Source organism: Hylobates moloch, unplaced genomic scaffold (genome assembly GCF_009828535.3).
Source record: "Hylobates moloch isolate HMO894 unplaced genomic scaffold, HMol_V3 SCAFFOLD_23, whole genome shotgun sequence".
NCBI lineage: Eukaryota > Metazoa > Chordata > Mammalia > Primates > Hylobatidae > Hylobates > Hylobates moloch.
In genome coordinates this window covers 14,967,729-14,995,305 of record NW_026652298.1, presented here as the reverse complement: position 1 = coordinate 14,995,305, position 27,577 = coordinate 14,967,729, and the positions used below count along the sequence as shown (strand labels likewise).

The 27,577-nt window shown below is 33.4% G+C and overlaps 1 protein-coding gene across 1 annotated transcript in view; it reads left to right on the top strand.

Moving 5' to 3' along the window:
* Positions 1 to 27,577, top strand: part of ADAMTS6 (ADAM metallopeptidase with thrombospondin type 1 motif 6) — a 333,888-nt gene that overhangs the window by 117,514 nt on the left and 188,797 nt on the right. The window contains exon 7 of the mRNA XM_058433874.1: positions 23,758 to 23,801. Within this exon, the coding sequence (XP_058289857.1) occupies positions 23,758 to 23,801 (44 nt within the window). The remainder of the gene's footprint in view (positions 1 to 23,757; positions 23,802 to 27,577) is intronic.

The window sequence follows — 27,577 nt, the reverse complement described above, 5'->3', positions numbered from 1 at the left end:
CACTCCTCTCCTCCTTTGTCTTCACCCTGTTATACCTCACAGCAGACTCTTTACTAAACCCAGTTAGCATTTCCCTGTCTGCACTAGAGGATATTTTATTAATAATATTATTACCCCTGAAAAATATCTTCATTTAAAATAAGAAGCTAAATAAAACAGAATTGAGGTATAGAAGGAAAGTAGAGGTAGAAAGCTAAACACCTTCAATGCTTATTCTCTGAAATACATAATTTTAAGATATCCTAAAACTTCAGAGAGCAGCTGCATCAATATTTAGTTGGAACTTAAAATCCCCAGTAGAGTCCAACTTCCCAGCAAGATAGAGTTTGAGCAAAGTGATAAATGTTAGTATGGTATTATTGGCTTGAATTAATTTGAAGAGACATACACAGAGGGGATCCTTGGCAGTAATGATAATGCATATAAACAAAAGATACTAAATGCTAAACAAGAAAAGGTGCAGAATATTTTCCAAGAAAAGAACTGAAAAGCATGGCTCTTTGGAGCTGGCCAGCTGCTCTCTGGTCCTCTTGTTTGGCTGTCCCTGTTGTATTGCATGCCTTCCATTCTTATGAAATATGCTTTTGAGATAAACAAGAGGGAAAGAATAGCAGTTGTCATTTGACATAATTGTGGAGAGGTTCAATGACACACCACAACCAGAACCAGAATGGAGTTCTCCTGTTTGCCAAGATTAGGGATCTTTCTATTGATGACAGCTAGTTTTCAAGAGACCCACAAAAATGTTTTATTTTTAAGATAAAATATTTGCACCTGAGATTATTTTAGTGGATTATTATGTCTGTCTTCATCTAACACTTTTATGATTGTTTACATTTTTCTGGCTCTCAGCTTGCAAAATAAATACCATATTGATGAATTGAATATATGAAATACATTGAAAAAATTCAAAATGGGGAACTTTTTTTAGTCATTTAAATGTAGTCTAACAATATGTCTACTAAATGCAGGAGCCCTGATACTAAAAAAAGGAAAAAAATGTCTGAACATGAATTGTTTCTTAGCATTACTTTACTGTATAAATGTGTGTGCTTGTGTTTGAGCTAGGAGTGCAGGAATGAAACAGTAAAATTGGGGGATAACAGGAAACAATTTTAAAAATAAAGAAACAATTAGAATAGATAAACCAACCTTATGACAGCGATTATAATTCTAGAACATATTTTCTGAAATAATCTTATGCCTGAAGAGTGTGTATTATTAGTTTTGTACAAATTCCTGATCCAATAATAATATACAAACTCTAATAAATTAATTAAAATGAAGCTGATAATGTTAATATAATTAAAATAGTTTTGGCTCTAGATTAGACTTCTTGGTCATGCTTTAGATAAGATGCTTTAGTTCCCTTGTTTATTATTTCCCATAGATAGAGTAAATCCAATTCTATTTATCCAAATTGGCTTTGTGTTTTACCTCTCAAACAGTCATTATTTTGAAATCTAAGTGGCTAAATGCCATGACGGGCTAAAGATGGATTTAGAGAAGGCATGTAATTTGAGTGAGAGAAAGATTATCTTTACTTTGGTCAAATGTATTTCTCTTGTTTCAGTAATGCCAGATGTGGGTGTCACAGTTCAATTTCCCTTTTGCCCTAATGATTTTTTTGTGAGAGAGTCATGTCCTATATAGCATAGGAATTGAGTAAGTTGATGATGGAAGTTGAAACCTCAGGTGAAGATAAATTTTCCAACTAATTTGTTACTTGGAGGATCATTCTGAACTATTGAATCTTGCCCTTCTTGTCTAAAAAAGTCACCACCTTGGAAAACTCGTCCTTGTACAGTTTTAACATACCATTATCATCACATCTTTTAACTATTTTATCAGAAAAATGTTTAGGATTGGAAGCAGTGTCGGTGTTAAGGAACTAGAGGAAGAAATTAGAAGATATACTAGATTTTGGCCAACAAACAACAAGAGTACTTCAGGGATTTCAAATCTGATTTATAACTTCTTTAAAAATGAAAGTTAACTATTTTTACAGGACTCACGAGACTAAAAGAATACTAACGTTTTTGGAAGAAAGGTTGAGGAATATTTGAATTGGCAAATGAAGAAAATTTACAAGCCAAATATGCCTTCATAGTTGCCACAATACCTTTCCCGACACTTCATTTATCTTAAGTATATTAGGGCTAATAAGTTTTTAGGTTGGCAACCTCCAAGGAAAACCTTGTTGAAGATTCGGAATAAAATACAAGGCTTGATATTAGTTACATTATAATACCACAAATACCGTCTTTCAGTGTCTATTTTTTGAATTCAATTAAGTGAGAATCTACAGAAATTAGAATATTGTTAGCTGCTTCATAATATTTAGTAAAAGAGGTATTATTCCTAAATTAAAGCAGTTTACTGAGCGAAATTTGAAATTTGTAATTAGTTTTTAGTAAAGAAATAGAAGAATAAAGTTAGTAGTATTATCAAATATCAATTCAAAATAACAATTTTATTAACGACTGAATTAGGCTAATCTAATAAATTAGCTTACAAACATTTACTCATATTAACAGAAGCAACAATAATTAAAATGTCAAAAATATTTGTTAAGCCTTATTGCATGAATGCACAGTTTATATACATTATCTATCTAGATAATGTATGTATACATTATTTGTATTATTTGTAGAAATCTTAAGGAGGTATAGTAGCCATTATTTTCCCCATTTTATAGAAAAGAAAACTGAAGTTACATAACTAGGTGAGGGATGAGATAATTCTGAAACTAGAACCCATTTTAGAACCCTATTATAGAGGACACAGAAGCAGTAGAAATCATTGCCTCTGCTCTCATTGTGATTGCAAATTAGTTGGAGAGATAAAATTAAATGAAAAATGCAAAGCAATAAAGAATTAATTGCATAATTTAAGAGCAGCTGCAGCTCAAGGAAGAGATCAGCAGAAGAGTAGGCATAAAATGCTTCATGGATGAGGTGAATCTTGGATATCTCATATTTACATAGAAAGATGTTAGAGGAGGTATGGGGAAAGAAAAGAACACGTATGGAAGAAGCCATGAACACTGCACTTGATACCAGTCCAAAAAGAACAATGAACTAATATGTCAGTCATTACTACTGCAACAATTTAATAATCTATTTGAAGAAAAGGCTTAAATAGTCTTCCAGAGAGAAGCTTTGGGTTTTTTTTGCATATATTTTTATTATAGTGTCAATATTCACTAAAGTTTCCATTGCCTAAACGTGTTGGAAGAGACTAACTCCCTTTAAATGAGCCAAAGAAAGAAAGCTTGTGTGTCTTGTTAACTGCTGTATTCACAAAATCTAGAACAGTGCCTCCCTGCACATGTTATGTTCACATTAATTACCTGTTGAATAAATGAATTAATATATAAATATATAGAATTTGTAACATCACAGTTTTTAAATCTGAGAACATTTAAGCTTTTTCCAAATGTTAATCATTGATAAATATCACAGTAATTTTATTTAACTAGAAACTAAAGAATAGTGAGAGTTAATGTTTACCCAGCATTCCATAGTGATTCAATATTAGGGACAAGAATCTTCACATTTCCTCTCTTCCAAAAGTAAAAGTTTTCATTATGTTACCTTCAACAAATGATAAGAACAGTAGACTGTTTTCAAAATTACTGAGTTTGAATCCCACCAAGTTTACTACTTCCTAGCCCTATGCTGTTGGGTAAGTTACTTAACTTCTGTAAATCTCAGTTTGCTCATCATAGATTGAAATTGTAGAATGAAAATAACCTTTTTGCTTCCTATACAACAGAGGTTATTATGAGATCCAAATGAGATAATTTCTATGGGGGAACCATTAACATATTGTAGAAATGTTACATGTTTTGAATCATTTCTTTAATATTAACAGTGTTTCTGGCCAAGACACACCTCATAGATAACAACATAATGTTAAGCCTGTTATTATTATAGCATTAATTATGGAATGTACGTATATACCTATAGGGTAAGATTCATTCATTCATATAAAGATCTAAGGAGGAATCCTCAGACATAAAGAAGTTGTTCATATTTAGGAAAGAATGTAGGCCATTGTGCTCAATAGTGAATGAGAAGGAACATAGTGCTGGAGGGTCTCATATGTCGTTTAGGTTCTTAGATCATTTACGTATCATTTAGGGTCTTATAGGCCATGATAAGTAGGGTGGATTTATTGGCAAATATATATATCATTATGTTTATTTGAAATATAGTACTTTTCAACTGAGGATGGCAGTGTTATCTTACTTTTTAATTGGAAGAGAAATCAAGAGAACTTATATGTATATACACAACTGGATAATGAGGGATGAGCAGTTATATATATGCTCTGTGATATCCTGTACATTTTTTAGGCTAAGTAAAAACAGTAGTGGTTATGATATTACTCTGTCTTACCTTAAATTTATTTTAGAGTTATCTGATCTATTCTAAATTTCGTTTGGCCATGAATTATATTTTAATTAGTCTTGTGTAGGACAGGATTTTTCTTTGTTAAAATTTTTTTTTACCAAAGTATTATAGTATATAATTATGGTGATAAGCAACAGTTTCTTGCCCCGTCCCTTCCCACTCATAGTTGAGTAGCTTAGCCAAAAACTACTGTTAATTTTTTAAACCATTACTTCTGGAAATTGGTGCCATATTTCTAAATAATAGAATTTTTACCACTAGTTTTTGATTTGTAAATTTGAGACATTCTTTTTATTTGCTTCTCTATGGGTAAGAATTTCACTGATTCAAAGCACGGACTCTATGCCTATCTTCCTGATACATTTAATCATTTTAAATTCTTCTTTTGGTTATCATTTTAACTTTAAGCAACAAATTCACCTTTTTTCTTATTTTATCACTTATAAACATCTTTGCATCTATGCTTTGTAGAGGGCAGTATCAGTGCCTACTAGATGTTTTGACAAGTTGGCTAGAACAGCTTTGTTCAGATGGAGCATAGAACATCAAGATTACTTTTCTTCACCATGGCAATTGAGTACTGATCTTTGTCTTCCATCTCTTAAGTACATTTACTTCTGAACTATGTATGCTATATAATTCATATCTGTGATAGTAGTGGGTGACTTGATAGATACTATCTGGCTATGTGTACTTCCATGTTAGCAAGTGATTTATGTGTCAAAGTTTCTATCCAGTGGGAATTAGGTCAGTTTAATTTAATTTTGTTGTTGTTGATGTTTTTTCCTTCTTCTTCATCTTCTTCTTCTTCTTCTTTTTTTTTTTTTTTTTAAGAAGTCAAGTTCTCTCTGTGTTGCCCGAGCTGGAGTGCAGTGGCTATTCAAAGGTGTGATTATAGCGCACAGGAGCTTCAAATTCCTGGCCTCAAGCCATCCTCCCGCCTCAGCTTCCTGAGTTGCTAGGACTACAGGCTCACACCACTGTACCACTGTGCCTGGCTGATTTTCTTGGTATTTTATCTGGCATAGCTCCACATATAATAAGGTCGTTATAAAAATTCTTGTTTAGATATTTATCTGTAAACATTCAAACAGATTTATTCAATTAATGACAGAATCAAATGCCTAGTAGACCAAGGTAACCCAAAGAGTTATAACATATTGTGATTCCCCAAGATTTTCATTGTTTTCTGCAAGAGAAATGTCAGCATTTTGGGAAATTTTAAACTTAACTCTTTGAGACTTTGTGAAGTTTTAAAAACATTTTGGTTGTTTATACTTTATGCTCTATAGCCCTTGAGACAGTCAATGTCACTTGAGACAGTCACTTGAAAGTATGATAGACTGGATTAAGAAAATGTGGCACATATACACCATGGAATACTATGCAGCCATAAAAAATGATGAGTTCATGTCCTTTGTAGGGACATGGATGAAACTGGAAATCATCATTCTCAGTAAACTATCACAAGGACAAAAAACCAAACCCCACATGTTCTCACTCATAGGTGGGAATTGAACAATGAGAACACATGGACACAGGAAGGGGAACATCACACTCCGGGGACTGTATGCGGGGGGGGAGGGGGGAGGGATAGCATTAGGAGATATACCTAGTGCTAAACGACGAGTTAATGGGTGCAGCACACCAACATGGCACATGGATACATATGTAACAAACCTGCACATTGTGCACATGTACCCTAAAACTTACAGTACAATAATAAAAATAAAGAAAGTGATGGAGCAAATTTAATAAGTCTTTCATAATTATATATTTTCAGAGGACTGTGAATTCTGGCACTCTGTCTTGTAGAACACTTAAACACCTCTTGTAGATATGCGATGGTTAGATTTCCAATATTAAATTATTGGCAACTGGAATTGGAAAGAAATATGGTGCCATCAAAGCTTTATATCATAAAAGAGATTAGTGTTAGACTAAAATAATTTTGCAAATTAGAATATTGATTTGAAATTAGAATTATGAAATATAGTAGGAGACAAACATAAAGCATTATGGTTAGAGAGGGAAAATAGCATAAAGTCCAGAGGATGAGTAATTGACTATGTATAAAGTTAGAGGCCGGGTGCAGTGGCTCACGCTTGTAATCCCAGCACTTTGGGAGGCCAAGGTAGGTGGGTCATTTGAGGTCAGGAATTTGAGACCAGCTTGGCCAACATAGTGAGACCCTGTCTCCCCTACAAAAATTAGCCGGGCCTGGTTGCACATGCCTGTAATCCCATCTACTCATGAGGCTGAAATAGGAGAATTGCTTGAACCCAGAAGGTAGAGGTTGCAGTGAGCTGAGATCGCACCACTGCACTCCAGCCTGGGTGACAGAGTGAGACACCCTCCCCACCCCGTCAGCCCCGCTAAAAAAGTTAGAAACTCCCTTAGTAGTAAAGTATTGGCATTAGCTCATAATATAATGTGGTTAAAGCAAACACAATACATTGTGACATAAGTATGAATAAGACATGTAGGAAACATGAGATTATTTTTCCATTGTTCTTGTCACTTGGTCAGACCCTTACATGAGCTTTGTTTCTAGTTCTCTGCGTTACCGCTAAAGAAGGACGTGGAAAAGTTGGAGAAAGTTCAGAGGAGGACCACAAAGATAATTAAAGGGTTGAAAAAGAAACCTAAAAGAAAAAAATTAAAGTAGCAGGGATTATTATTCCAGAGAAAAGAAGACTTAGAGGTATTTAACTTATGCCTAAAGGATGGAGACCAGATGTTCTCAATCTTCACTGAAGGTCAGACAAAAAAGAAATCAACTTAACCTGCATCATGAAGGATTTAAGTTAAATATGAGGAAAATTTTACACTGAGAATGTTAGAATAGCCACTATGGAACATGTGACATCCTTTAAAACACTATAGATACTTACTGACAACATCAAAGAGCTCGAAGGGCATTCATTTGATGCACTTATCATTCTAGTAGCTCATTAGTAAACATGTATTTTAGCATTTTTGAGTTCTGAGTGAAGAAAATTAACAGCTGATCTGGACATTCTGACTTATGATCAGTTCTATGGAAAGTGTGGTTGATTTCATAGAAGTAATGTAATTAAAGTTACAATCAATTCTGTTTATAAGACACTGTAGTGTGCTGCTCCATTAAATCAGAAGGATAGACAATCTGACCTCTGAAAATCTTTTTTTTTTTTTTTTTTTTTTTGAGACAGAATCTCACTCTGTTGCACAGCTGGAGTGTAGTGGCATGATCTCGGCTCACTGCAACCTCCGCCTCTTGGGTTCAAGCAATTCTCTTGCCTCAGCGTCCCAAGTAGCTGGGATTACAGGTGCCCACCACCATTTCTAGCTAATTTTTGTATTTTTAGTGGAGATGGGGTTTCACCATATTGGCCAGGCTGGTCTCGAACTCCTGACCTCAGCTGATCTACCCGCCTTGGCCTCCCAAAGTGCTGGGATTACAGGTGTGAGCCACCATGCCTGGCCTCAAAGTCTTTTTTAAGCCTACTTTCTTTTAACTACACAAAACTTTAAAAGGCAAAGGATAGCTGTTTCTTATCAGTTGGTTTGATGATAAATACCAGTAAAAAAGAGAAAGGATTATGTTGAAATTTAAATATACTTTAATTCTAGATTTTAATTTTTATATACCTATTTAAAAATTTTAAAGTGCTGTGGTGATTTTTTTAAAGAGCAGCCCTTTCATCTGCATTTTTATTACGAAGTCCAGTTTTCAAAATCAGTGTTGTTGAATAATTTGCCAGACTGTAAATAAAAATTCTTTATCTTTGCAAACCAACTTCCAAGGTACTGCCTAACAGAATTAGACTATTGGCTGCTTGAAGCTAGACTTAAAAGACCCTACTAACAATAGAAAAATTTTTCTTTTTATTGAGCAATGTGTAACATGTATATTATGCTTTTTCTTCCTTGACTTAAATAGCTTCTTTGGTTTTGAGGTTTTTGAGGAAGAAGACAAAATAAGCTGTGTACTTTATTTTAAGGCAAAGAGCTGTTGTGGTCTACCATGTTCTGTAAAACTAAAATGATACTGTAGTAAAAATTTGGAAAGAAAAAATTTTAGATGTAGTAAAGTGTATAAACTGTCTTTATATTACAAGTAACGTTAAATGGACTGATCAATTTTTTATTGTTCATAAAGCATTTTCATTATATGCTGGTATCAAGTATAGTTTTTAATTCCTTTTTAAATTTATTTTTTGTATTTTAAAAATTTATTGTTTTTATTGTATATTGACAAGTTATAAAAATTTTTTAACGGGCAATAATCGTATATATTTATGGGGTACAATGTTATGTTCTGATATATGTATATATTCATTATTGGATGATTAAATTAAGCTAACTAATATAATTATCACCCCACATTTTTTTTGTGGTACAAACATTTAAAAATCTACTTCCTTAGTAATTTTTAAATATACGTTACATTCTTAACTATAGTCTCCATGCTGTGCAGTAGATCTCAAAAACTTATTCCTCCTAAGTGAAACGTTGGATGCTGTAATCAATATCTCCCCATTCCCTTCTCTCCCATCCCTAGCCTGTGGTAGCCACCATTCAACTCTCTACTTCTATGAGTAGAGATATTTTGGATCCCATATATAAGTGAGATCATACAGTATTTGTCCCTCTGTGCCTGGCTTATTTCACTTACCATAATGTCCTACTGGTTCATCTATGGTGTCTTAAATAACAGGATTTCCTTCTGTTTTAAGGCTGAATATTTCATTGTGTATGTATAATACATTTTCATTATCCATTCATTGTAGACAGACAGAGATTGATTTCATGTCTTAGCTACTGTAAATTACCCCACAATGAACATGGGAGTGCAGATAGCTCCTAGACATACTGACTTTGGATATATACTCATAAATGGGATTGCTGGATCCTATGGTAGTTATAATTTTAAAATTTGGAGGGCCCTCCACACTGTTTTCCATAATACTAATTTATATTTCACTAACAGTGTAGCAGGGCTCCCTTTCTCTACATCCTCTGTAACACTTGTTATCTTTTGTCTTTTTGATGATAGCCATTCTAACAAGTATGAGATGATTTCTCATTGCGGTTTTAATTTGCATTTCCCTGATGATTACTGATGTTGAACATTCTTTCATATGTTTCTTGGCCATTTGTATGCCTTCTTTTGAGAAATGTCTGTTCATGTCATTTGCCCACTTTTTGTTCTACAGATCAGAAGATTCTTTGTACATTTTTAATAGGGTGATTGATTTTCTTGCCATTGAGTTGTTTATATATTTTGGACATTAACCCCTGATGAGATGTATGGTTTAAAATATTTTCTCCTAATCTATAGGTTGTCTTATCACTGTTAAATTTCCTTTGCTGTGCAGAAGCTTTTCATTTGATATAATCCCGTTTGTCTGTTTTTGCTTTTTTAATCTGTGCTTTTGAAGTCATATCCAGAAAATCATTGCCCAGACCAATGCTGTGGAGCTTTTCTCCTAAGTTTTTTTCTCCTAAGTTTTTTTTCTATGGTTGCAGGTCTTATGTTTAAGCCTTTAATCCATTTTGAGTTGATTTTTGTATATGGTGTGAGTTAAGGGTCTAATCTCATTCTTCGGTGTGTGGCTATCCAGTTTTCCCAGCACTATTTACTGAAGAAACTGTGTTTTCTCCATTACTTATTCTTGGCACCTTTATCAAAGAGCAATTGAGTATAAAGCACGGATTTATTTCTGGGCTCTCTGTTCTGTTCCATTGGGCTATGTATCTGTTTTTTGAAATGTGGTAGTTCGATGCCTCCAGCTTTGTTCTTTTTGTTCAAGGTTGCTGTGGCTATTTGAGGTCTTTTATGGTTCCATATGAATTTTAGGAATTGTTTTTTCTATTTCTGTGAAAAATGTCATTGGAAATTTGATAGGGATTATATAGAATCTGTAGATTGCTTTGGAAAGTGTGGATACTCTGCCAATATTGATTTTTCTGATCCATGAACATGGGCTATCTTTCCATTTATTTGTGTCTTCTTTAATTTTTTTAATCAATGTCGTATAGTTTTCAGTGTACAGATCTTTCACCTTTTTGGCTAAATGTATTCCTAAGGTTTTTTTTTTAATGCTATTGTAAACGGGATTATTTTCTTGATTTCTCTTTTGGGTAGTTCATTGTTAGTGTATAGAAATGCTACTAGTCTTTTTACGTTGATTTTGCATTCTGTATTTTCTGAATTTATGTTATTAGTTCTAACAGTTTTTTAGTAGAGTCTATTTCTGTATTTACTGAATTTATGTATTAGTTCTAATAGTTTTTTAGAGTTTTCTATATGTTAGATCATATTACCAGAAAGCAGAGACGATTTTATGTCTTTCTTTCAAATTTTTGTGTCTTTTATTTTTTTCTTGTTCTTTTTCCTTTTTTTTTCTTTCTTTTTTGCCTAATTGCTCTGCCTAGGACTTCCAGTACTATGTTGACTAGAAGTGGTAAGAGTGGGCATCATTGTCTTGTTCTAATCTTAAAGACAAAAGCTTTCACCTATTTTTTATTCAGTATGATGTTAGCTGTGGGTTTGTCATATAGGATCTTTACTGTGTTGAGATACATTTCTTTTATACCTAATTTGTTGAGAATTTTTACCATGAAAGATTATTCAATTTTGTCAAATGCCTTTTCTTTACCCATTGAGATGATCATATGGTTTTTGTCCTTCATTTTGTTAATGTGATGTATCACATATTGATATCTGTGTTGAACCATCCTGCATCTCCAGAATGAATCCCATTTGATCATGATGAATGATTCCTTTAACATGCTGTTGAATTTGGTTTTCTGTTGAGGAATTTTGCATCTATATCAATGAGTGTTATTTGCCTGTAATTTTCTTTTCTTGTAATGTTCTTCTCTGGCTTTAATGTCATGATAATGCTAGTTTCATAAAATGAATTTGGAAGTAGTCCCTCTTCTTCAATCTTTTGGAAAACTTTCAGAAGGATTGGTATAAATTCTTTTTTAGATAAGTCAAAATTGGATGCAGCAGAAGATTTTGTAAAGGTAAATTTAAGCTAGATTATTAGGGGTTTTGAACTTCAGGCTAATGTGTTTAGATTTTGGGGACAATTGAGTTTTGAGTGCCAGAATGACATGAGCACAACTGTGCTTTCTTTAGGAATAATAAGCTATATACTGTATAAGATAGATTTGAATAAAAGATGTTTGTATTAATCCTAATACAGTTAAAGGTATAAATTAGGGATTTGTAAATAGGGTCAGAACTGAAAGGACAAATAGAGCTACACTGAGGAAAGATTTTTCATTCGTATGAAAGAAGAAAGGAAAGGGAAGACTCAAAAGTGTCTTCAAAGTGACCAAAGTTCAGTCTAATAAATTGTACTCCAATGGTGTAAAAGAATGAAAACACTTTCTTATTCTGGTAACATATAATCAAACCTTTCCTGATTATAGAAAAGTTTCTAAATTTTCTAAGTTGAGAGATTATGTCAGTCTTATGTGTTTTTCCTTTCCCTGATACGTGGTAAGCTCTGGTATTTGTTGAAAAAGTGGTTTAATTTTTTTGATTTACTAATCATGAAAGAATATCTTATTAGGTGAATTTTTACGTGAATCAAACATATTCCATTATCTATTTACCAAGGCAATATATATTAAATACACCTTTTAAAATTGTTTTGATTCCCTTGCAAACATACAACTTCATGATCTGTATTTTGATACTTCAAAAATAATTTTTTTCTTATTTTTTCTTATCTTTTGTGGTTTCTTACACATTTTAGGGTTTTTGTTTTCTGTGAATTGGGAAATGGAAATAGGGAGTGGAAATTGGAAGGTTATTAGATTACTGGAAATTAAAGATATTGAGAATGGATTTGTGGAATCATAAGCTGATATAACCTTTCTAGAGGGCTTTAACTCTATAAACATTATAAACACTTACTATGCTCCAGGAATTTTTTTTAGATGCTGGAATACAATCGAGAGCAACAGAGACCACTCCCTAATCTCAGAGAATTTGAGTCTAGTGTAAAAAAACGCATACATAAAAATTAATTACCAGTTTGATGAGAGATATGTAAGAAAAATTTAAGGAGCTAAATTTTATTAGGGGAATCTCAGTTAGGAAACATTTCCTTCAGGAAATCCATTGAAAAGAATCCGAAGAATTAGTAGGAATAACCTAGCAGAAGAAAGTGTAGTCAGTAGAATAGTGAGCCAGATAGCATGAATAGCATAGTCAGATGACATAAAATAGAACAAAGCATTTTTGTTTGGGAAATGAAAATAAGACAAATATGTCTTGAGACTGGAAAGAGAGGACAGAATGGACATAAGGCAACAGAATTGGATAGGAGTCAGATCATGACAATATAAATGATAATCCTTAAATATGTTTCACTCCTTGGAATTTATCATGGAAAAATCAGACAAATATATAAAAATATAATGATGTTCATTGTGATTAATTTTGTATCAGTGAAAACTTAGAAACAAAAATTTTCAACAATAGAGAATTCTTCAATTACACTTTTCTACATCCATACGGTAAAATATGATAAAGCCATTAAAATGATATCCATATATCTTTCCTGACATGGAAAGATTTTCAAAATATGTTGGTAACTAAAAATCAGGATGCAAATGATGTAATACCCCATTTTTGTGGATGTATAGAAATATAGTAATAACTTATTTATTGTAAATAAATATGTAACATAATTTAGTGACAAAACAATCAAAGAGAAAGTTATTTTGTTATCCAGGAGAAGGAAAAGGGTTGGAATAGTAATGAAGAAAGGCCCAGAGGACAGATGTTATAATCTGTTGAATTGGGGTTATTGATGATGGCAAAGAAGTGAACACTCTGTATTCGTAGCCTTTTGTAACTGAGCTCTTGTTAGCTAAATCAATATTTTAAAACGGTGTGGGGACAGTTTTGCCAGGGCAAAAGACATTTCTGGCTATCTCTATGCTTTCCAATAAAAAATACCCTACATTAGAATGAATGTAAAACTCAAATTATGATGTGACTAGCCAGGGAGACATTTTACAAGTAGTAAATCTTTAATTCATGTTATCAGCAAAAGCATGATGATTAGTGACATTGAGCATTTTAAAAATGTATGTGTTGGCCATTCGAATGTCTTTTTTTGAGAAATGTCCATTCAGATTATTTGCCCATTCCTTAAATGGATTGTTTGTACTTTTGCTGTTGAGATGTTTGAATTCCTTATATATTCTAGGTGTGGTGTTAATCTCCTGTCAGATGAGCAGTTTGCAAATATTTTCTCCCATTGTGTAGGTTGGCATTTTATTCTATTGATTGCTTTTTTTTGCTCTGCAGAAGGTTTTTAGTTTGATATAATTCCATTTGTTTATTTTTGCTTTTGTGGCCTGTGCTTTTGAGGTTTTATTTATAAAAGTTCTTTTCTCAGACCAATGTCCTGAAGCATTTCCTCTATGTTTTCTTCTAGTCTTAATTAAAACTAGTCTTCTAGTTTTAATGTTTCAGATACTACGTTTAGGTCTTTGATCAATTTTGAGTTGAGTTTTGTATAGAGTGAGAACTGGGGGTCTGGTTTCATTCTTTTGCATATGGTTATCTGGTTTTCCTAGCACCATTTATTGAAGATACTGTCCTTTGCCCAGTGAGTGTTCTTGGCACCTTTGTCAAAAATCAATTGGCTCATATATACATGGATTAATTTTTGTGTTCTCTGTTCTGTTCCATTGGTCTATATGTCTGTTTTTAATACCAGCACCATGTTGTTTTGGTTACCGCAGCTTCGTAAGGTATTTTGAGGTCTGGTAGTGTGGTGCCTCCGTCTTTGTTCTTTTTGCTTATGATTGCTGTGTCTATTCAGGGTCTTTTGTGGTTTCTTACACATTTTAGGGTTTTTGTTTTCTGTGAAGAATGTTGTTGGTATTTTTAAAGGAATTACATTGAATCTGTAGATTGATTTGGGTAGTATGGTCATTTTAACAGTATTAATTCTTCTGATTCATAACCATGGGATATCTTTCCATTGGTTTATATCCTCTTCAGTTTCCTTCATCAGTGTTTTGTAGTTGTCCTTGTAGAGGTTTTTCACCTCCTCGGTTAAATTTATTCTTAAGTATTTTACTTTATTTGTAGCTATTGTAAATGAGATTGTCTTCTGGATTTTTTTCAACTAGTTCATTTATGTATAGAAATGCTACTGATTTTTGTATATTAATTTTGTATCCTGTAACTTTACTGTATTTGTATATCAGATCTAAGAGGTTTTTTGGTAGAGTCTTTTAAGTTTTCTATATGTAAGATTATGTCATCTGCAAACAGGGACAATTTGACATCCTCTTTCCAGTTTGGATGCTCTTCTAGTTCCCTTTCTTGCTTTACTGTTCTGGCTAGAACTTCTAGTACTATGTTGAGCAAGAGTGGTGAGAATAGGCATGCTTGTCTTGTTTCAGATTTTAGAGGAAAAGCTTTCTTCTTTTCTCTGTTAAATATGATTTTGGCTGTGGGTTTGTCACATAGGGCCTTTATTATGTTAAGGTACTTTCCTTCTGATATGGTTTAGCTGTGTCCCCACCCAAATCTCATCTTGAATTTTAGCTCCCACAATTCCCACATGTTGTGGGGAGGGACCGGGTGGGAGGTAACTGAATCGTGGGGGTGGGTCTTTCCCATGCTATTCTCATGATAGTGAATAAGTCTCATGAGATCTAATGGTTTCATAAAGGGGAGTTTCCCTACACAAGCCCTCTTCTCTTGTCTGCCACCACATGAGACATGCCTTTCACCTTCCACCATGATTATGAGGCCTCCCCAGCCACATGGAACTGTGAGTCCATTAAACCTCTTTTTTTTTGTAAATTGCCCAGTCTCGGGTATATCTGTGTCAGCAGTGTGAAAATGGACTAATACACCTTCTATACCTAATTTATTAACAGTTTTTATCATTAAGCAATGTTGAATTTTATCAAACGCTTTTTCTGCATCTATTGAGATGATTATGTGAGTTTTATCCTTCATTCTATTCATGTGATATATGACATTTATTGATTTGCATATGTTGAACTATCCTTGCATTCCTGTGATAAATCTCATTTGATCATGGTGTATTATCTTTTTGATGTGCTGTTGTATTTGGTTTGCCAGTATTTTATTGAGGATTTTTGTGTCTATATTTATCAGGGATATTGGCCTGGAGTTTTCTTTTCTTCTTGTCTGCTTGTCTGGTAGTATCAGAGTTATGGTGGCCTCATAGAATGAGTTAGGAGAGATTTCTCTCTGCTTCACTTTTTTGGAGTAGTTTGAGAAGAATTGGTACTTACCCTTCTTAGAAGATTTGTTAGAAATCAGTGGTGAAGTCATCTGTTCTTGGACTTTTCTTTCTTGGAAGACTTTTTATTATTGATTCAATCTCTTTACTTATAATTGATCTGTTCAGGTTTTCTATTTCTTTTTGGTCAACCTTGGTAAGTTGCATGTGTCCAGGAATTTATCCATTTCTTCTAGGTTTTCACATTTATTGTAATATAGTTGTTCATAGTAGTCTGTACTGACCCTTTACGTTTCTGTGGTGTCTGTTGTGGCATCACTTTTTTTATTTCTGAGATATTATTCATTTGGGTCTTCTCTCTTTTCTTCTTAGTCTAGCAAATGGCTTGTCAGTTTTCGTTATCTTTTCAAAAAACTACCTTTTTGTTTTATCGATCTTTCATATTTTTTAGTTTCATTTTCATTTATTGTTGCTCTGATTACGTTATTCTACTAATTTGGGGTTTAGGTTTTTCTTATTTTTCTATTTTCTTGAGATGCATTGTTAAGTTGTTTATTTGAAATCATTCCAGTTTTTTGATTTATGCGTTTATTGCTATAAGCTTTCCTCTTATATTGCTTTTGCTATGTGCTATAGGTTTTGGTATGTTGTGTTTCTATTTTTATTTGTTTCAAGAAATTTTAAAATTTTATTCTTAATTTCTTCCTTCATCCATTGGTCATTCAGGAGCATGTCATTTAATTTCATACATTTGTATAGTTTTGAATGTTCTTCTTGAACATCTGATGTTTCCTTGTTGATTTTCTGTCTAGATGATCTGTTCAATGCTGAGAGTGACATACTATTGCAGCCTATCTCTCTCTTTAGATCTGATAATATTTGCTCTATGTATCTGGGTGTTCCTGTGTAGTGTGTATATATATTTACAATTGTTATATTCTCTTGCTGAATTGATCCCTTTATTATTTGTTAAATAATACTTTGTCTCTTTTTACAGCTTTTAATTTCAAGTTTGTTTTATCTGATATAAATAGAGGTATACCTGCTCTCTTTTGGTTTCAGTTTGCATGGAATACCTGTTTTTATCCCTTCACTTTCAGTCTCTATGTGTTTTACAGGTGAGGTGTGTTTCTTGCAGACAATATATATTGGGTCCTTTTTTTTTTAAATCCATTTAGCCAGTTTATATCTTTTCAATGGGGAATTTAATCCATTTACATTCAAGGTTACTATTAATAGATAAGAATTTATTCCTGTAATTTTATTGATCATTTTCCAGTTATTTGGTTTATCATTTGCTCCTTCCTTCCTCTCTTATTGTTTACTTTTGCCATTGGGTGGTTTTCTGTAATGCTGAGGTTTGATTCCTCTTTTTTTTTTTTTTTTTTTGAGACGGAGTCTTGCTTTGTCGTCCAGGCTGGAGTGCAGTGGCGCAATCTCGGCTCACTGCAAGCTCCACCTCCCGGGTTCACGCCGTTCTCCTGCCTCAGCCTCTCCGAGTAGCTGGGACTACAGGCGCCCGCCACCACGCCTGGCTAATTTTTTGTATTTTTTAGTAGAGACGGGGTTTCACTGTGGTCTCGATCTCCTGACCTCGTGATCTGCCCTCCTTGGCCTCCCAAAGTGCTGGGATTACAAGCATGAGCCACTGTGCCCGGCCTCCTTTCTCTTTATTCTTTGTGTATTTGCTTGACCAGTGAGTTTTATAATTCTACATGTTTTCATGATGGTGGTTATTATTTTTTCTTTTCCAGATGTGAGATTTCCCTGAGCATGTCTTTTAAGGCCAGGCTAGTGTTACAAAAGTTGCTTAGGTTTTGCTTGTCTGTGAAATAATATTTTTTTTAATTTCTGAAGGATAGCTTTGCTGGGTGTAATATTCTTTGGTGGCATATTTTTTTTTTCTTTCAATGCTTTAAATACACCTTCTCATTCTCTCCTGGCCTATAAGGTTTCTGCTGAGAAATTAGCTGTTAGTCTAATGGTGATTTGTTTATATATGACTTGACACTTTTCTCTTGTTGCTTTTAAAATTCTTTGCTTTGACTTTTGACAATTTGACTATATGTGCCTTGGAGAGGACTTGTTTGGAGTAAATCCATTTAGAGTTATTTGAGCTTTCTGGACTCTCTCCTAAGACTTTGGAAGCCCATCTCTTTCCCAAGTCTTTGGAAATTTTCTATTATTATTTAATAAAATATGGTTTCCTCACTTTTTTCCTTCTTTTCTCGTTCTGGAAGCTCATAATACAAACTTTTGTTAACTTATTGGTGTTCCATAAATCCTATAGACTTTCTTCATTCTTTTTTGTTCTTTTTTCTTTCTTTACTTTTTCTGCCTGTGTTGTTTCAAAATACCTGTCTTTCTGTTTGGAAGTTCTTTCTTCTGCCTGATCTAGTCTGTTGTTGAAACTCTTGATTGTATTTATTTCCTTCATTTAATTCTTCTATTCTAGTATTTCTCTTTTCTTCTATTTTTTATTTGATATTTATCTCTATTGAATTTCTCATTCAAATCATTAATTGTTCTGATTTCATTAAATTGTCTATATTATATCTCACTTTCCTTAAGATTTTTTTTTTAATTCTCTTTCTGGCATTTCATATATTTCCTTATGATTTGGTTTCTGTTACTGAAGAATTGCTGTTTTTCTTTGTGGGTTACATTTTTTTTTTGCTTTTTTTATGATTGACATGTTCCCATATTGATTTCTATGCAACTGGTAGAAAAGCTACCTCTTCTAATTTTATGGAGTAGGTTTCATAGGGAAAGATTAATCCATATAAATAGGTCTTGGGGTGTCAGTTTGGTGGGGTCCGTTAGCCTTGGTTCTAGATAGACACAGTAGTATTGTCTGTGTATAGTTTCTTCAGCTGTAATTCACATTAGTGGTATTTGTGAATTTCTCAGTGACCTCGGCTGAGAGAGTTTGTTTTGATGGTGGCATAGCTTTGCCAGGGGTGGGCTTGCTGGGCTATTTCTCAGGTCAGAAATGTATGCACATGGTGGGTTGGCTAGCTTGCAGTCTGACTCACTAGGTTTAGGGCCATCGTGCTATTACTCTGATTGGAAACACAGGCATGCAGTTACTTAGACAGCCTGGGGGTGTGCCTGCCAAGAGTGGCTTGGAGGGCTATTTCTCAGGTCCAGGACATGAGTGCACAGCTGCTTGGCTGGCATGGGGATGTGTCTGCCAGGGTTAGCCCACAGGGCTACTTCTCAGGCCTGTAATGCAGGCATAAGGATGTTCAGCTGGCCTGGTGGCAAGTCTGCTGGGGGCAAGTCTGCTGGGGGCAGGCTGTTTATCTTGCCTAGGACACAGCTGCACAGCTCCTCGGTTAGCCTAGGGGCGTGTTTGCCAGTGGTGGCCCACACGGCTGTTTCTTAGGCCTGGGATGTGGTCACATGACTTCTTGGCTGGCCTGGGTGGGTGTCTGCTGCAGGTGGCCCATGGGGCTATATTCCTGGCTCTGGGCCCAGGCACACAGCTGCTTGGCTGGCTGGGAGGGTGTGTCTTTCAGGGGCATCCCATGGGGCTGCTTCTCAGGCTTGGGATTCAGGCAAAAGGCTGCTTGGCTGCCCTGGGGGCATGTCTGCTGGTGGTGGAAGGTAATGCTATATTTTGGAGATCTTAAAATGCAACTTAATCATGTGTTTTGGTCAGTTTCTTCTGATAGCCATGCCTAGGCAAAAGTGACTAGAAGATTAAAGAGTTGAAAGTATCCATACCTGAAAAGTATACCAACGTTACAGTGTCAACCGAATTCTCTAGTTTTGATCTTGCTCAACTGTCCAACCTCATTATGAATTTAGGGTAAAAGAATGGCAACATATGCATTCATCTACTCACTCAAAAGTGGAACCCTGATTTCCCTAAAGTACTGGGCTTTATGTAGATTCCCTATGACCATCCTTCTTAATTCTTTTTCATCTGACCTGAAGCCATTATTACACTTTCACAAAAAGAAAACCAAAAAAGTACCATAGGGATAAGGTGGTATTTTTCTATCCAAATTCAGAATAAAGAACATTTTCCAATTTTATTTCGGCTTTCCTTTTAATTCTTAGCATTCCAGTGTACTTCTTAGCCTAGTCTGAAGTTAGGATCACAGGCCTAAGTTTGGGGGCTCCTGCCTCCTGTGGGTTGGTAAGGATTTAGTAGTGACTGTTTTTTGTAAAGGGTGTTGAGAGTAAGCAATCAGAATTCCTTTTCCTCAATCTCTTCTTTCTTCAATTTGTACTGCTGCAATAAACGTCCTAAAACTATACCAATTATTTATTTGGGATAAAGCAAGACTCCTTGCATTATTTTTCTTTGTAATTTTTCCTGAAGTGGCTTGGATCTGAGGAAAATAAGGCAAACCCATAGTATGGCAGAGAAGAGTTGATGGGATGTAGAGTGAATATGATGCAAAGTAAAAATGAGAAAGTTAGGTAAAAGAAAGAAAGAAAGAGGGTGTGAAGTTAGTGGAGATTATTATTATGGCATAAAATTAAAAAATGATATTTAAATATAAGATAGGAGATGACTGAGAGTTATATCGAGGAACTGAAATAAGCTGGTTTATATTTGGTCTACTTTAAGAGACAATGGCTTAAGTGTAGTACAGCTTGAATTAAATGATTTCTCAAGATTTTTACATTTGTAAGAAATATGGGTCTGACAGCACAGAGAATAGTTTGTGGGAAAGGAAAGAATCAGGAGTTTATGCATGAAGAAGAAGGAAAACAGGAATAAGAGAAAGAGTAGAATAAGAAATATCCCACAAAAAAGAAACTGAAAAGGGTAAAATAGGAGATAATAGTAAGTTTATAAAATATGTAAATAATAAACTAAAAGCAATTTTGAGTTTTAAAAAATGTCTCAAATGATTACCTTGCACTTCTGCTGAACATTTTATTATGTGCAGGTAACATGATATTGAGCAAGTATACACAAAGTATGGAAAAATATTTGTATTCATCAATTCTATATTTGAATGGAAATTCAATATAGTTGAAGAAGTTTACCTTCAATAGAAACTTTAATGTTTCAGATTTATTATTCCCAATTTATTATATAAATACAACTTGATTCTATATTATATAATTCATGGATAAGATGGTGTACTTTTTAATCCATGACTGAAGTCTTTCTTCTGCCCATGGTCTGTTTCTACTATTCCATGATACATATTCAGGGAAGGCTATTATAAGAATGGCCTAAAGAAAATAAATCTATTAGAAGTAGGTATCATGGTAGATATAGCCACATATAAATTATTTTTTTATTACCATGTCATGCCTTCCATTTATCAATCTGGAATTTTTATTGTTGCAAACTGACCTAAGCTAGTATGTTCAGGTAAAACCTGAGGATTTGATGGATAAAGGTTATCAATTATAATGAAGGGAAGTTTTAGATCAAATTCCATTATAAATATAAATATTTGTAAAATAAGCAGGAAGGCACAAATATTTCATATTCCTTATTTTATAAGCTTGATGACATTCCAACTCTGTTATTTAGGGGCTCTGACAATACTTTGCATGAAGAGTGCCCTCAATATGTATATGAAAATATTTTGGGGACAGAATTTATTACCCTTATATTTTTTATCAGGAACCCTAATACTCCAAACCATTGAGTGGACATACAGGACAAATCTCAGATGTGTTACCTAAGTGTACATCCTGCAAAGCTTGTGGGGTTTTTGTATGGGTTCATGCAAAGTGGGGCAGTACTTCTGAAATATTGTGGCCAATCTACAGATCTGGAGCACCACTGATTTTTTCCTTCAATGCAATGAAAAACACATTTTTAACATTCATTAGACATTCATTGGCTAATTATCAAGTTTCTCTTGTGTTTATCATCAGAGACAGGCATAGCTGAAAGATTTTCTGATTAAAGTTGGTTGTACAGAAATGTATGTATGTATGTATGTATATTCTCCCTACTCTCCCACCTCTCCCTTAGATACCCACTGTTATCCTTCCAGATTTATATCTCTATATAAACTCAATCTGTATATATACTCATAGTTTGAAAAAATCCTTTTCTACTATACAAACTATTTTCTAAGTTGCTTTTGTCTATAAGAAAAACAAATCTGGTTTAGCATTCAATGTTTCAGCCTCTCTGAAATTCTCATAGTTCTTCAGATATGCCATACTCTTTCTAGACTTTGTTCCTTTGAATACTCTATTCTTTGCTTAGAATGCTTTTACTTTTCTTTTTTTTTTAATCTGGCTTAATCTTTAAGACCTGTTTCAGATGTATGTCCTATATGAATCTGTTTCCTAGTTTTCTATGTGTATTCACTGTTTTGTCTGTATTTCTATATTTTGTTTTTAAGTAGGTTATGGCAATAATCATCATGATAGTAGTTAACAAATGCTGATTGCATAATGTAACTCTATTTTGCATTTATTTTATTTAATCTTTTTTCAACATTTTTCTGTAATATATCACTTGTGTTTTATTTCCCCAAATAGACCAAAAGTAACTTATTTATCTTTCTATTCCTAGAATATGGCAGTATACCTGGGCATATGATAAATGTTCAGCAAACTGGTAGACCAGTTTTAGGAAGGGCACTATGGAACTTGGAGATTTAGAAATAGATTGTATTGAAACATCTGCATCTGCATTACCATGAAAAGTCTTCCTTTACGTTTTCTTGAAGACTGCTAGAAAGGGTTGTGGCTATGTAACAATAGGCATAACACACTATGATTGCAAGATAAATCGACTGTGACACCAAGAATATACTTTATGGTGCTTCGATGAGTACACTGGTACCCTCTCTATATCTTACATTCGAGGGTGTTCCAAGCATTGCAGTCCCATGGCTTACCAATTACAAAAGAAGAAATGGAGAGAATGAATATGTGAATGGTCAGAAGAGAAGTTTATGCAAGAGGAAAAGAAAATCCCTTTCCTCAAATGTAAAATGAGTAGGATGAAGAGTTTGAAATTCTAAAGATAGACAGAGGGTATCTCCAGAAATTTTAATGAGTTCAACAACCCAGTGATATGGCTGGTTATAACATTTGTTCCATGAAAACACAATTTAGTCTGGTGACTGATAAGTAAGAATGGGATTATTTACTAACCCTCTCCCCTACTAATATTGACTAATCGTTATTTATATACAATAAAAGAGAACTTTTACAACTTGAATTTCCCTGTAGTTTGTGAAGCTTTACTTTTTAACTGAAAATCTGTTCGCTTCTAGCAAAAAACAGAGACAAAAATTTTTAGCCTTTTACATTTATTTTTTACTCTCACTTTGGAAACTTTAAATACTTTTGGTTTTAAAAATGTTTACAAGGATATACTGAAAATGCTTAAAATAAATGTTTATATCAATATTGACAGGATTCTAAATGTAATATTTTAAAAATATGCAACATTATGGACTCAATCTTTTGTATTGAGTTATAAGGCAGCATGGTATAGAATAGATCTGATCAACATTAGGGAAGCTTTCTGTTGAGAGATTCATTTAGCCTGTTGTAAAATCACTTAAAAATATTTGTATTTTAGCCATGCTAATTTGCTGGTATACAACTAGGAGAAATACGTAATATCAATTTTATTCCCATTGTTGTATTACAATATCTTTTTTTCTTTAACAAGAACCTGTGCTAGAATTAAAGCAACTCCAAATAGTGCCTATAGCTCAGAAGTATAAAATACAGTCTGTGTCTGTAACAAAACCCTATTCTCACAGGTTCAAAGGAGATTGGAAATAAGAAGCCACCTATTTGCGTTTTGCAGAAGTAGTAATAGTCTGCAGACAAGGTACTCTAGCTTCAAAACAGTATGGCAGATAGTTTTATGGAACTTGCGATTACAAAAATCCACTTTAACCTTTCTTTCTTACTGGCAGGTGTTCTATTGGCTTGCAGCCAGAGGCTGTGAGTGTAGTGCTGCCTGTGGTGTCCCTCAGCACTGTAGAGTGCTGAAAATGCCAACACTCCAGTTGATTGCTCATAATTGCATTAATTGTTGTCTGACAACTTCAGGAGAGAAGTATGTGAATATAGAAAAATCTGTTACAAATTTGATCAGATTACAAATTTCATCTCTTTTTTCTCCATAGATATGATATCTGCACTTATAAAAATAAGCCCTGTGGAACACTGGGTAAGTTTTTTTTTTTTTTTTTTTTAATAAAGGTAGAATGGTTCAGATTGTCTTTTTGGACCAGTGACTTTAATCTTTATTATTAATTTGGTCATTTTCCTTTCTGTACATCTGAAATCCCTAAAACCTGTTACACCCAGCCTTTGTGGATATGTCATTTACTAGGAAACAAATATTTATTACCATCATAAATATTATATAAATTTCACTGGCTTTTTTGACAACTGGAATGATTATTAAAATTAACTTAGAATATGATTCAAAATCATTAAAGAATTATAAAACGAGGTTATCACTCATGTTCATATAATCCATCTCTGTAATGTATTTTCTAGAAATACCAAGATTGTGAGAGTAAATGAAAGCAGTCAACATCTTGAAATTTCAGGCTAGAAAAGGAAAGGAAAAAAAAAAAACAACTAAGGATACTTAATGAGGAGGCACCAAGAACAATACTTCTTTTGGTACAATTTTGTGGAAAAAGTATAGTCTCATAAATTAAGATAGTATTGGAAATTTTATACTACCCAAACAACAACAACAAAAAATAATCTTATAAAATATTATAGCCATAGGTGAAAAGAGAGGACAGGATTATCTTTCTTGTGCTCCCTAAGGGTCATTTGTCTTTTTAAAACATTTTTGTAGTATTCTAGAATTTTAAAAATTACACATTGTTACAGAGCATAATTTCATAGTTAACAGCAAATACAAATGGGCAAAAAAGGTAGCTCTCCAGTAGTCTAAATTATTAAGCAATTAGAGTTATTTTAAAGGACAGAAGCTTTTTTTCTCAATTTTTTGAGGTCATAGAGACTTTTTACAGACTCAGAAGGTAAACAACTGAAGATGAATTCTCTAGTTTCTCTATGACAAGTCTCAATTTTCTTATCTGTAAAATAATAGTTATGAAATTGATTCCTATGCACCTCATAAGCATTTTGGGAAGATCAAATTAAAGTAAATGTAGGAGGAAAAGTGTTATCCAACTGCCTGGGAAGTTCAGTGAAATATCTCTTTGGAAACTAAATTTCTCTTGGTAATTTTACCTGACTTCCCAGGCTTCTCCTACCCATTTCCCTTAGGATTTATGGCTGAAGAAGAAATCTCAAATAGCCAATGCTGAGTATTAACTATGGTGAAGCTTGCTAGTTAAAAAGCATAATGGAGACAGAGCTCTCTTTGCTGAGCGAGCTCACATCAAAAAGATTTACTTTGTAGTGTTTTAAGCTAACAAGACCAACATAATCCAACAGAGGGGACTCTGAACTGGGAACTAACAACTGGCTTTGACAGTTTCAGTACATAAACTTTTACAGTGTATTTAAGCTCTTTGTTCCTCAATTTTGTTATCTATGATGTAGGAGTAATATCTGCCCTTATGCTACGTGGACATTGTTAAAATCATTTAAGGAAAAAAATGTAGTTGTATTTAGTAAAGAGGTTTATAAAAATGAACTGGTATTATTTAATGTAGAAATTGCCTATACTTTTAAACTTACCCCCCATATTTACTGTTCACAGATTCTCTAAGTATTCATTGAGTGTTCAATCAATTTTGGATATAATAGACACTAGACCTCAAATCAGGTGCACATATTAGCCACAGCTAGTATTTTTCTAGTGTATCTATATTTGAAGAAATGTGTATATACACATATATACACATTTGCACATATACACACTCTCTCTCTCTCTCTCTATATATATATATATATGTATATGCCCTCGCTCTCTCTCCCTATATATATATTCTGCTTTTTGAAGGTAGGTTATTTCCATATGCTCTTCATTGTATTAGATTGGTGCAAATTACTTTGCACCAACCTAATGACATTAGTAAGACACACACACAGTGAATTTTACTTTTATTTTGATAAATAAAGTATTTTGAGAAATAAAGTATTTTAAGTACTGCCTAGTACTTTCATTGTCATTATTGGCAAAGATTTGAGGTGTTTTCCTATGCTACTTCTCATTTTATTTTTCTCAAAATAATGTGTTCTAACTTTGATGGTTTATTAATTTATAGAATCAGTACATTAATAGGTATATGTCAATGCACTTTCAAGCTCAATATAAGTTATTTTTCAAATTATAAACTTGTATATTGTTTTTATACTACTTGTGAAAACTGAATGAGCTGCATATATATGTATATATATACACACGTTTTAACTTCATCTATGGAAAATATATTATCAGTACAGAATTGAGCAGATTACTTTTTAAGTTGTATTCTAGTCACCTTCATATTGGTTTTTATACTGATTTTTCCATAGTCTTTTGCTTAATAATTCTGATGACCAATTGTAACATGGCTTAGTAGGCCAAAGGGTGCAAACTGTGGCCATCAAGCTGAGGAAACCTAAATGACCCAAATAGTTATCAAATCGCCATTAACACAATCACACATAAGAATTTTGATAGTCTCAATTTTATAGGTTTACAGAAAATCGTGGGGGGTTGTGAAAATACATTAGCATTTAAAATGCTTTCATTTTAGTTAAGATTTAGCTTTATATTTCAATAAGTAGGAATTTTCCAAGTATATTCTTTCTGAAGTTGTTGTTTTAGCAGAGATAATAATTTTATGTAAGATGGCAGAAGTAAATCTGTGCTTGTAAATACACCTTGAGGGGTCATTGAGAATTCTCAATTGAAAATACAGCCACATGGCACATACCAAAAAACGACACAACAACAACAAAACCCAGAAGCTAACCCATGGAATAATAGATTTTGGGAAATGTAAGAAACATTAATTTAACAATAATTATTCTTAGTAATTCTGCTTTTCTTTTGAAAAAACATACATTTCATAAAGGTCAAAACAGAAACAGTATTCAGAGTGGCTTTGTTCTTCCCATGTAATAGGCCACATTGAACCAAATAACTTAAAGCCAGATAATATAATGCAATTTTTTAAAAAATATTTCAGATACTTTCCTATTCTACTTCTCATTTTATTTTTCTCAAAATAAAAGTAAAATTCACTGTGTGTGTCTCTCTCTTTCTCTCAGTGGAGATTGGAAATGACATTCATTAAAATATTTTAAATATTTAAACAAATATTAAATATTAACCAAAAATGAACTGAAACAAAAAAATAAGTTACCCTGCTCCACTTTTTACATTTCCTTTTTCAGGTCCCAATATCTCTAATGAATGGAAGGGCAGCCCAGGGGTATCACCAGTATTTGTAACTCTGTGAGGCAGAAATCAACTCCCTCCCCAACTCCTGCCTCTCTCGCATAAAACAGTAGGAAAAGCAAACAATCTATTAGCAAATCCAGCATTAATCTCATCTCTGTTCCAATGTAGCTGTTGATACTTATATTAGAAAATACAGAGAAACACAACTTCTAGCTTTCTTGTCAGTAAAAATATGGATTGAATACCATTTATTGTTTCTAATTAGTACAGCTGGGAAATTAAACCTAGCACAGAACATTGCTTATTGTATTCAATAAATATTCATTGAATTGAATTGAAATCACTTTTGGTGGGAAAGTAATTATTAATGTTTGGGTGACGATAGTAGACTACTGACCATAAAAAATGTTTTTCCTACTTCCCCTTCAACTTCTTCTAAATAACTTTTTGTTTCTATGTGCATGAAGTATGATTTAGCATCTGTTTCCTTATAAGAGATGACATTTTTGCTTTTGCACAAAAATTCTTTTTTTAAGCACCGTTTGAAAGTTCTGTAGTATTTCACACAGCATGATATTCATTTGAAAGTAAATATTAAAACTTTTACATACTAAAATCCC